General features: G+C 42.6%; 1 protein-coding gene across 1 annotated transcript; it reads left to right on the top strand.

Annotated features, from left to right (window-relative positions):
- The first annotated feature begins 7577 nt into the window (after positions 1–7577).
- On the top strand, positions 7578–11661 carry LOC127316571 (lichenase-2). Its single transcript, XM_051347010.2, has 2 exons — positions 7578–7751; positions 10313–11661. Exons 1-2 carry the CDS (start codon positions 7679–7681, stop codon positions 11242–11244), a joined length of 1005 nt encoding a protein of 334 aa, XP_051202970.1. The 5' UTR covers positions 7578–7678; the 3' UTR covers positions 11245–11661.
- The last annotated feature ends 1282 nt before the right edge of the window (positions 11662–12943 follow it).

Genomic DNA, 12943 nt, shown 5'->3' with positions numbered 1-12943 from the left:
GACATTCCACCGAGAGGGCCCAGAGTTTATCTATCCGTCATCGGGATGGACAAATCCCACTGTTGATCCATATGCCTCAACTCATACTTTTCGGATACTTTATCCCACCTTTATAACCACCCATTTACGCAGTGGCGTTTGATGTAATCAAAGTACCTTTCCGGTATATGTAATTATATGATCTCATAGTCATAAGGACTAGGTAACTATGTATCGAAAGCTTATAGCAAATAACTTAATGACGTGATCTTATGCTACGCTTAATTGGGTGTGTCGATTACATCATTCATACAATGATATAACCTTGTTATTAATAACATCCAATGTTCATGATTATGAAACTAATCATCCATTAATCAACAAGCTAGTTAAGAGGCATACTATGGACTCTTTGTTGTTTACATATCACACATGTATCAATGTTTCGGTTAATACAATTATAGCATGGTATATAAACATTTATCATAAACATAAAGATATATAATAACCACTTTTATTATTGCCTCTAGGGCATATCTCCTTTAGTGTCGTGGTTGTATGCGGCGGCTGTGGCTCGGTCGAGGAGCGGCGGCGGCAGCTGGGTCATGGAAGAGCCATGCTTCGATACCATGTCAGAATATCTGCGGGGAACATACCTTGGAGCCGGGTACGGTTTCATGTTAATATAGTGGGGCACTAAAGGCAACGTTTGTACATAACAAAGTATTGGTATACAACTCCATACGGTATACAAACATTACATTTAACATATGTATCTACTAAGTTTTATGTAGATGCATAGTTATTGGACAGAACTAGGTAGATGCAGTTTATCTTGTGCACACTTTTAATCAACGACATGGTAAAACCAGTGACAAGAAGGAACCAAATATAAAATCAAGGCCTCATATTACGAATCAAATGCAATGACACACCTGGTCCTATCTAGGAAGTAAATCAAGAATGAATTTAAACATTGGCCTCATAGACCCAATAATACACTTATATTAACAAACCATTCTCAAGGATGTAGCAATTGAATCAAGACTGAATAAATATATAAACAGACTTGTAACACATTAGTACATCTCTACTAAATAAATAATGGATCTAACTCATGAATAAAACACTGATCAAAGTCATAATATAATCCAGTCTTGCCACAAAAACACTAGCCACTTAGAGTAGTCCTGAGATATAAAAAGAAGGTAAACATGCAAAAGCTAACATCAAAAATCTACTGGAGGCGAGGCTGCAGTTTTGCGTCGTCGTGGCAGTGGCAGATCCGACCTTTCCACGCATGGATCGGTGCACCTCTACAGCCAACGTGCTGCACGGGAGTTCATCGGCATTGCAGCAAGGAAGATCTCCGCCCAAATGCCAGCTTCCCCCTCGCCATTGTGGTTCTAAAGAGGAGGCGATTGTGGTCTATGGAGTAGAATGATACTGGATAAGGATCGTGCTGGTCCTAATTTATACAAGAAAGAATAGTTGCAAGCCTTTCGTCGGCACGGCACGACATACCCACATGTCACAAACAAGTAATTGTTTGGGCTGTGATATGATTGCAAGTGAAAATCTGATTGCAAATCGTATGTGATATATTTTAACAAAATAATTTTTTTACATATATCTCTCGTTAAATTACCTAAAAGTTCTAAAGGAAGTGATGCATATCGCCCACGATTTTGAAACGAATATTCATGCTTACCTTTTGTTGGGCACATCACACGGTTGTTGCTATATAGCTTCTTTAGGCTACCTAGCTTTGCGAGGGTGTACTCGTAGTCCATACCGACACACTTGGTCGGAGCGGCATTGAAGTACTTCTCCTTCATGGAGGGTGAAGGTCACGTAGAAGGACATGTCATGATCGTAGAAACTATACTCACTGGACGGTGGTACGAATGCCGCCATTGGAGAATAGGCTTGGTGTTCTTGAATTTTGGAAGAAACCGTTCGAGAGAAGAGAGAATGGGAGGATTTTACAGTAGGATCCAAATCGTTTGCCAGTTTCATGCAAGATATTTGGAAATAAACAACGCTTTCTCAAAATTTATACATTAATAATCAAACATTTTAGGCACACATGACACAAAAGATTATGATATAGTTAGTATTTGGATGGTTATGATCAACATTCTCTTCATGTATTACATAATTCTAATATGTAATTCTAATATTTAAGAAAACTAAGAGACTTTCTCGTCAGCAAGGCCTTTGCCGGAGCTCGTTGCCTCAGCAGTGCCAGCGGAGCTGATGTTGCCCCTGCCCCTTTTTTCATCGGCTTTTAATTTTCCGAGGCTAGCCTTCTTGAGCACGAACATCACTAGGCTAAGCATGAATTTCTACCATGTGAAGGGGAGTTCTGGCTTGGCGGCACCTCCACAGACGACTCAACAAATGCTTTGGCCAGACAACACGACATACTAAGCGGGAGCCCTCATTGCCTCATCCACCCGCGCCATATTCTTGGCCCGTACTTTCGAGATCTAAACAAATCAGCGACGTAGTTTTTGTTTGTTCATGTAGTTTTTCAGTCATTTTCGATCTACTCTACGGTACTGACGACACTCACTGGATTTATAGACGAGCCAGGGCTGACAGAAAGGCAGCCAAACTGCACGAAAGAGGAGCGGGAAAGGAAAAGGATGTGCCAAAACATAACACATGTTGTGAGGAAAATAATGGGTGTGTGAAAAATAAAATTTAGCACACAGTTCATTTGTAGAAAAGTGTTTGCATTAATTCACACACTCTTTATTTTCGGCTAACCGTGTGCTAAACTTTTTTGTTGCTGACCGGCATAGGCTAGGTGGACAATTGGCCTTTTTAGCAGTGTTCGGCCACACATCACACCGAAAAGGCATTCCCTATGTCATGGGAGGCTTTAAAAGGCCCGATCTGTACTAGTGTCAGTACATAAAATTAAATTTGGTACATGCTTTAAAAATGAACTATCTCCCAGCAAGTTATTTAACTTTGAATATAAACCTCCTACTTAAAAGCACCCACAGCAAGTTATGTAATAATATGACTACTTTTTGAGTTGATATTTTAACTATGCCTTCATTTAATACTTAAAATGAGTAATATGAATTAAAGTAAGATTTTTTATGTATAAATGATCATCTACCATTTTCATGAGTTATTTAATCAGAAAAGATGAAATAATACCTAGATTTTTCATATAATTAGAAATTTTGTGCGTGAAGCCAGATTTTGGGTATATAAGCTTAGGGTAAGTAATACAATTAATAGAAAATTTTGATAAATATTTCCCATTAAATTTTTAAGTACTCAGTGCAAACCTTCAACTCTGAATCACCCAAACCAAGTTTTGTAAAATTTTGACATCTTTTTTAGTTGATCTTCTACCCAGGCCTTCCTCTAAAATTCAGAACCAGGAGTATAAATTAAAATTAGGAAGTTTTATGTAAAAATATATTACCATTATATATATGTGTTCCATAGGGTAGAATGAAAAAATGGATAAAACATATCCTGAATTAAAATATTCTGGGGTGCATACATATCTTGGCTATATACGCTTAGGATAAACTCTATAGTTGAATAGACAATTTTAAAATAGGTCACGTTTCACAAAATAGACTATTCCCCGGGAAGTTTTTTAACTCAAGAGTGTAAACTTTATACTTTACAGAAACCAAACCATGTCTTGTAATAATTTGACATCTTTTGAGTTATTTCAACTAGGCATTCTTTTAATATTTATACTGAGTAATATGAATTAAACAAGGCTTCTATCTAGAAGTGATTATTTAATATTTTCTTGAATTATTTAATAGAAAACAGATGAAAATATAATTATTTATTTTGAAATCTTGTTCATGGAGGCATGTTTTGCACATATAATATTTAGATATATAAGAAAATATAATTATTTATTTTGAAAAAGTATTCCCGTGAAGCTTCTTAACATTGAATGCAAACGCTCAAATTTGATTCATCCAAACCAAGTCGATCTAATGCGTACACCTTTGTTTAACATTCATAATGGGGAATGTGAATTCAACTCACTACGTCATATGTAAAAATATTTGCTTGCCATGTTTGTCGGCCACTTAATAGAGAAAAATATAATGGGTAAAACTTATCAGAAGTTAAACTTTTTGGCATGGAGTCATATTTTAGGTATACAAGGTTCGGATAAACTGGACAAAGCTATGGCACGTGACGGCAGCCTTTTCTCTTGTGTTGCTTAGCATTTTCCGTGTTTCACTTTGAGAACACACAGCAAACCCGCTATCGTCACCTTCCCGAGTCCTTGTTTTTTCCGAGTGCCATTGTTTAATCGAGTTACCGAGTGTCCTCGGCAAAGTCATTTTTGGTGAGTATTGCACTTGACAAAGGGTTCTCCGAGTACAATATACCCTCTGCAAATGTCATCGACACTCGGCTAAGACGTCGAGTCTAATAGTGGCACATCTAGAGAACAAAGCATTAATAAAAAAAAGTAAGGAAAAACTATTGACTATGTGTCACTTGAAATCAAATTGCTTAAGAAAATATCCTTTTCTATGGATACTCTCTCCATCAAAAAATAAGTGTCTCAACCTTTTCCAGATACAGATGTATTAGTTGAGACACCATTTTTAGGCCGAGGTAGTACACTAAAAATAAAGAATAATTACTGTGTGGTGAGTATAATTAAGAGGCTATGAGTTTATAAGTAGTTAGCGCGGGGAAATGAATATTTACAGATCAGAATAAATATGATCCGGTTGGCTCAGATCAGAAGTATCACACCCTAACTGTCATTCTTTATGTAGTGACTCAGATCAGAAGTATCACACCATAAAATATTTACAGATGGAGGGAAACATCTGACAACGTATCCTCCTCAGTTCTACACACTTTCCACACAGTCGAGTTAGGTATCTTCCTGGCAAGGAAGGTGTGCATAGTTGAAACAGGAACCAGTTCAATCAGAATTCAGCAAGTGATATACTCCGTATGACTGGATCGATGCTGATCCCAAAGAAATTAAAAAAATGATACGAAACCCACACCAATACTAAATCGATACATTAACATCTCCCTGCCCCACAGCTACGACAGGGACTTCATGGATCATACGGATGAAACCAACACCTAAGCAGCTCGCCGATATGATCCTGATGATCAGGGCCATGTCAGGTAGCTAGGCAGCCGGCCGTGCACGATGAAACGCACATGTATGCAGGATCGATGCCACGAACATGTATCCAGAAACGATGACATGACAAGCTGGTCCCCTGTGTCCACATAAGCTCCAGAAATATGGATAAACTGCACTTTTCCATGTGGCTCTCGCCGTCCGGTCCGACTAGGCAGCAGGCAAGCTCGCAGGCTCCCATCCAGGATAGGACAAGCGGCTGGGACCTGTTCTGGTGACTTGCATTGGTGTCCACATAGGCACAATTAAGCAAAAGCGCAAGATAACCAAATCCATCAACGCTAATTCTTAAGCTGTAAGCACATTACATGGCATATATGTTGCTTGGATATACACATGTTTGAGGGTGTTTTCTTCTACCTTAAGCTGGTGGTGGGCCGTGCGATTTTGACAAAATGCAGTCGTCCCTTTCGAAAATCGGTGGGCACAAATTTGCAGAGGGAGAGTTTAGTTAGTCAAGTATGATTTTCTCGACTATATCATAAAAGAACCATTTCAATGAATTGACCCGTTCAATCTATCCATCGAAAGTGGGCAGCTTATATATGTCAAAAAGATGGGCTGCTAGGCCACCAATAAGAAATTTTTTAGGATCCATGCTAACTCACGCCAATATGTCCCTGCTACATGCTAGCTAATCCGTCCTAGACATATATGACTGGTTCTTAAATACATGCTGGTAGAATAATTCCTTCATCGAAATGTCACAAGTCGAATCGTACCGTGTTTTATATTCGTATTAACTGTAATCTACACATTTGGTGCACCTAATATTATCTCTTCATTGCCAGCACTTAAATACTAGAAAGCAGTTGCATAATCTGACTCGCACTGATAGCAACAGCATATGTACATAAGTATCAACGGCCGGATCTGGATCCATATATTCTGATCATGCATGCATGGAGTTGGATGGGAGAGACTTGGTTTGTTCTTGAGGTTATTACGAAAAGCTCACATGTATGGTGCGCTTAGCAAGCCGCACTGTTGTGTTTCCATGCCCATTCCTGATAAAGTTCCTTTTTTCTCTCTTCTCAAATCTTAAGGCTGCTGGAGTCAAAATTAATCTCATCTGAGGCAATAAGTCTGAAAGCTAAGTGGATCTGGTCTTCTCAGAAAATAAACATACGGCCGGGCATGCCTAATCAAAGTGGTTCAAGTAATTCTTTGGTTCATGTGTGACCAAATATTTATTAATTAGGTCCACCAAAAACACTAATACTGATGATAACCTAAATTATCCATTTCCCACAATATATCCATGAAAGTAGCAACACATAAAAATAACAGTAACATAGACTCCGATAGGATACAGTAAAATATTGTTACAAAAGGGTAGCTTTTGTTGCACACCAAATTCCTTTAGAGTCATTGTGACTGTACATCGTCAAAATATTTCCTTTCTTCATGCCACTTCGAGATTCAAGACCATAGCGTTTCAAGATAAAAAAAAAAGACGGAAGTCATGTCGGTTTCAAGATAAAAAGGAAATCCGTGCTAAAAAATTGTTGCATCAATCTTCTTACAAAAGCTATGTCGCCTTCAAGATAAAAAAAAACAATGCCAACAAATATCTAGTGTCAATTTTTCTTACGTAATTCGTGTCGGGTTCCCGACACAATCCTTCCATGGAAAACCCCGACGCCGAATGCCATTGAGTAAGACGTGAGCGTATCCGACATATACACGGCGTGACCAAAATTGACCTAAACACTTCACTTTCATGGTACATCATGCGTGGTGTCCAAAATTCATATCCCTTTAGAGAGATCGTAACTCTACGTCATCAAAATATTTTTACTTTCTTTATGCCACTTGAAGATACAAAAAATGCAAAAACCAACAAGACCAGAAGATCAATTCTTCTTCCAGAAGTCATATGTCGGTTTCAGGATAAAAGAAAAAGAAATTGGTGCCAACCGAACTATAGCGTCAATTCTTCTTACGAAAGCCATGTCGCCTTCAAGATGAAAAAAAAAACAACACTAAAAAATATCTACTGTCAATTCTTGTTACGTAAGTCATGTCGGGTTCCCGAGAACACAACCCTTCTATGAAAAAACCCGACGCCGAATGAGTAAGACGTGAACATATACGGCGCGACCACAATTGACCTAAAAACTTCACTTTCATGGTACATCATGCCTGGCGTCCAAAATTCAAACTTTACTTTTTTTTCAAAAGTTTCTTGGTGCTAGTACTTCCATGAATTATCCCCCTACCTGCAACTGCAACAACCTAGTGTACCGGATAACCTCTGGTCACCAGACACCGTGAGACGGGTGACGCATGCAAACGGCCTAGGTAGTCAATCGCAACAGGCTAAATTAATGTCGCTGGAGACGTTGGGCCGGCGCTAGCTCGCGACTGGATTGGACCAAACTCTGTCTCCTCGGATCCTATATAAGGGGCAGGCCACCGGTGGTGGCTTGAGCAGAAAACAACCAAGGAGAGCTTTAGAGTGAGGAAGAAAGACGTCTTGGTCCTGCTATCACACACACACATAGACAGAGTCTTCCAATGGCAAGCCAAGGTGTTGCCTCCATGTTGGCTCTCGCATTGCTCCTTGGAGCCTTCGCCTCCATCCCACAAAGTGATTCCCCTTCCTCCTCCCTCCCCTCTCTATCTCTCTCTCTCTCTCTCTCTCTCTCGATTGGGTAGAGTTTTTTTTTCTGCATGCAAATCATGCAGTGGGTTTCGTAGAAGATAACACATGTGTTTAACTCAGATTTTATGAAAAGATGCATTAGCTAGCTAGGTAGCTCGCCACATAGTTTTCTCTCCCAAACATCACATACCTTCTTCATTTTTTTTGAGGTGCACAGTGCTCTCCTTTAGATGCACATCGCTTTCTTTCTGCGTTTTATTCTCCCCGCGCGCTATCAGTCGCATGGTAAAGCCTAGACGGCGCCGGCAGTCTCATTCTCTGTCTTGCTGCATCCATCAGTGCATGGGACAGTAAATAATATTTAAAAAAACTAATCACGGTAAATTTTGCAAAATGAACTTCTCAAACTTATCAGTAATCTTGAATTCTATTTGCTGCCGAACCAAATCTTTTTTCAGTTTTCATTTCCTTTAAAATTATCGTCAGATCAAAATATTTGCACTGCATGGCACGTTAAAAGTGTGCGTCTGTAATCTTGAATATCTTCCCCGTATGAAAAAAATATCACAACAAGTATAGGTTGTGTACAATGAAATTAATATCTTAAATGTACTGAAAATGATATTTGTAGCTTGCTAGTTTCAACTCTTAATAAACTATACAAATACAAATATTTGAGTTGGTTGAGAAACCCAACTTATTGTGTGCAAAATGAAGCACTTGTCAACTGTACACAAACAAGCAAACAAAGCTTGCACATGAAGCCTTGACATGTCTGGTGAGCAAGCATGGCGGCTTCCTTAGCCAACTTTTACAAAATCAGAATGTTTAACTAACTAACTGCCTATATATAGCTAAGACAGGTTCTCTTTCCAGTGTCATGCTAATTTACCCATAATTTTTTCCTTCTTCCATGCATGCAAAAGGCGCATGGCTTGACACATACGCACACACTAGTGTCCTACCACTGTTAGCAGAGTCCCACCAATTGGTTGATGGTTTTGTTCCCTGATAAATTGGGTGCAACAACTGCATAACCACCACCCGTCGCTAACAATCTTTTTCTTCTTCTTCCTTGGGCCGGTTCGTGGCCGGTCGCATCTTGACGCACCGGCTGGCTACTCCAATGGTCCTACTTATCCGAGCTGCATAGCTAGCTAGTGGTGCTGCTACTGTTCCATTCTTTAAGCTTGACGAAAATGATTGCACAAGGCCGCCAGCCGCTAGCAAAGTCAGTGGTAACTAACTCACTAGCTTTGCTCGTGTTGTCATGGATCATATTGCCAAAGTACGACTTGGCGCATATCTAGGGTACGGCTCACTAGCCACAAAGTAACCCAGGTGTTGTTCCTGTTGGTCTTTCCAAGTTTGGTCTACCTGAAAAATAGGTTCAAGAGAATTATGCATGATAGTACAGTACTAGTACTTGGCATATGAGTAGGATGAAAATTTTGCATTCTGTTTGTCTAAGTTGCGTGTGCTACTTGGAAGGCACGTGAGGTAGACCGTTAATTGGAGCGTAGCTACGAGCAGCCCCAGCAGGGGCATGCATGCACGCCATGGCGGTCGATCGACATCCATGATATGTGGACTATCCAACGGCCGTGCTGGGGACGTTGGACCAGAAACTTAATTTGTCCCAGCATGTACGTACTTATGACCTCCAGAGTCTCCCGTATTCGTATGGTTCAGGCCAGTAGCCGTACGTGTGTGGTCGGCCTCTCTACTCTCCTACTATCTTTGTCCAATAGCCGTGTGAGTCGCTTATTTTGGAACGGAGGAAATATAATCGATCAATGCCGTGCAAGTACAACGTTCATGCCATAACCATTAACTGATTGGTGGTGGCACTCTGAAGAGTAACTAAAGTTTGTCTTGCATACTTTCAGGTGACTTTTTGAACCGTTCATGCCATCAGTTGAGTATAGGTTTGTTGGTAAACCTAGCAATTTCATCGCTAGCTATAGGTAAAAAATTGGCTAGTCAAAAGTTCATTCCTCCCTTTAAGGTTGTCCCTTGGTCACGTAACTAGCCAAACTTCAAGAGATATACGGAGTATATTTATCCGGCCACTTCCTTTCCTCTTGACGTCCAGGTAGCAAGTGGCAAAGGGGTCAAGCCTTGAGAATAGCAGAGTTCCTCGGCCGTGTGCGTGCATCTGACACCAACTAGTGACTGTGAAAATAATTATAAAATGGCTGATAAACCACTAAAGTCTAGCTAGAGAGAGATAAAAAAATGAGAAACTAGGAGCTTCACGCATGCACCCATGCATGCATCCAAAGTTTCAGTTAAACGTCCTTTTCCGGGAGTTAGTATTATCCCTTGCCTACAGGTCAAAAACGACATCGCCGCCATTCTTGCTTATTTGCACACCTGTTCGTTTCTTTTCAAAAAAAGATCCTTCCGTCGTCGTCATCACCAGCGAAAAAATTTCCATGGCAATAGAACAGTAACTTACAGTATAGTAAATGATTTTGCATGCAGATGTAAATAATTTTCTGAAGATTAATTATCTAACCAAAGTTACCTCTTCACGCATGCAGCCGTCGAGTCCATCGGGGTGTGCTACGGTATGAGCGCCAACAACCTGCCGGCGGCGAGCACCGTGGTGGGCATGTTCAAATCCAACGGGATCAACTCCATGCGGCTGTACGCGCCGGACCAGGCGGCGCTCCAGGCCGTCGGAGGCACAGGCGTGAACGTGGTCGTCGGCGCGCCCAACGACGTGCTCTCCGCCCTCGCCGCCAGCCCCGCCGCCGCAGCATCCTGGGTGCGGAACAACATCCAGGCGTACCCCAAGGTCTCCTTCCGGTACATCTGCGTCGGCAACGAGGTCGCCGGCGGCGCCACCCAGAACCTCCTCCCCGCCATGAAGAACGTGCAGGGCGCGCTGGCGTCGGCCGGGCTGGGGCACATCAAGGTGACCACGTCGGTGTCGCAGGCCATCCTCGGCGTGTACAGCCCGCCCTCCGCCGGCGCCTTCACCGGTGAGGCGGACGCGTTCATGGGCCCCATCGTGCAGTTCCTCGCCCGCACCGGCGGGCCGCTCATGGCCAACATCTACCCGTACCTGGCGTGGGCCTACAACCCGAGCGCCATGGACATGAGCTACGCGCTCTTCACCGCCTCCGGCACCGTGGTCCAGGACGGAGCCTACGGGTACCAGAACCTGTTCGACACCACCGTGGACGCCTTCTACACGGCCATGGCCAAGCACGGTGGCAGCGGGGTGAAGCTCGTGGTTTCGGAGAGCGGGTGGCCGTCGGGCGGCGGCCAGGCGGCGAACCCGGCCAACGCGAGGACCTACAACCAGTACCTCATCAACCATGTCGGACGCGGCACCCCGCGGCACCCGGGCGGCATCGAGACCTACGTCTTCTCCATGTTCAACGAGAACCAGAAGGACAACGGCGTGGAGCAGAACTGGGGGCTCTTCTACCCAAACATGCAGCACGTCTACCCCATCAGCTTCTGATCGATCGACCGATCGATCACAGGTAGCGTATGTCCGTATGGGCGTGTACGTGCGTATAAGAGCATGTACACGTACGTATGTGCACATTATGTATTTGTACAATACAGGGGCTTGGATCCATGCGACCACTGAGATAGTATATACAATACTACTAGCTCAGATGCGTACGCTATAGCAGTGGTTTGGTGCCTAGTAGTATACTGGTATTCTAGCTAGTATACGATTACGATTGAAGGGAAGCAAATGTAAACGCTCCCTTCACCGTAGAGATTGATTGATAATGATATGTACACAGATGTGTACGTACCTAAGTAGGGATCTATATTGTAGGTCTCAAAAGTTTCGTCAAATTTTGGCGAAAACTTTTGTCCAAGGAATAATACTATCTGAAATTTCGGCATGGACCGAAATACTCTTGTACATTATATATAAACCAAAACCGCTCGTATATGTCTTAAAAACATTGGACGGGCCCCTTTTTCTTCGGATAAGAATCACAGGGACATGGACATGGCACATGAGCTCGTAAAAATGACAGGTGTGCACGCGCTCTCTTGGAGCCGACATGGAAAAATGGTGGCTAGACACGTGTTCGTAACGGGAGGGCCCAGATCGATGTGACTCCGAGCGATTCGCGTGCCGCCCTAGCGGCATGGACTCGGAGAGTGACGCACGCTATGGATGATGTAGATGATCATGTCCATTCGTTTTCTTTAATTGCTCCCAAATGTAATCATTTTGTCAACTAATTCGGCGCTGGCGCCGGCCTTATTCCCGCGCGACATCTTCGGCATCATCCGTGTGTTTTTGTGGGTACGTGTATCTTCGCAAAATACCTTAGGATCTTATGCGCACTGATCGTTCTTGCACAACAATTACGTCATGCTTTTTCATTTGTTGAAAATGGATACTGTGATACAATGGTACTAATGCAAACAATAAATTTCAGGCTCCAATTTATATATTCAAAGGAATTTTAAATTGAGCAATTAATTTATCGTATGGATATATGGGGCTAGCCAGCTAATCGATCAAGCGGATGATGATTTGATGGACGTGGTTTTAAATGGCTACAGGAGCCGGTGGCGTATGATGTTCTAGGCGCACCTAAGACCTTTGAAGTGGATTTGATGCTTTGGCACACAACCTGCATAATCCATTGGCTGTCGTGAAGAAATTGTTTGTTGCATGCCCGCCTCTCCCGTGTCAGTGTGACTGTTCTTGATTTGGAATCTCCATCCGACTCGGAGCTCTCTTGTTTAGTTTACACTTGTTGTCTACTCGGAGTAGCTAGCTAGCGATATAGATTGCAGCCTAACCGATCTTGAAATGACAGCATATAGTTAGTGAATATTACGGTCCTCTTCTTCTTACAGATAAGAGTCCTTATCGCGTATGCAGTAGGGCTGTGCTCCGGTGTCCCCCCCTGGCGAACGACGTTCAGGTGGTAAACGTGCGTTTGGTTCGTGACCAGAAAATATGGATGTTCCCATCCCAAAAGCCGAATATTTCTGAGAAAGGCTGGACCATATGATCCGTGAATTTCATGACTAATCTCACTAGCCGCCTGAAAATCCATGGCCGTTGACGCGACTCCGACACCTGCCACCATCGTATGTGTGGCTCCCCAGCTCAGCGGCGGCCACCATGTCACGACGAGTGGTGGGCTTGCTTTTCCGCGTGGCTCCCCAGCTCGACA

Source organism: Lolium perenne, chromosome 1, assembly GCF_019359855.2.
Source record: "Lolium perenne isolate Kyuss_39 chromosome 1, Kyuss_2.0, whole genome shotgun sequence".
Lineage (NCBI taxonomy): Eukaryota > Viridiplantae > Streptophyta > Magnoliopsida > Poales > Poaceae > Lolium > Lolium perenne.
Note: the sequence above shows the minus strand (reverse complement) of the source record. Positions and strands in the feature narration are given on the sequence as shown.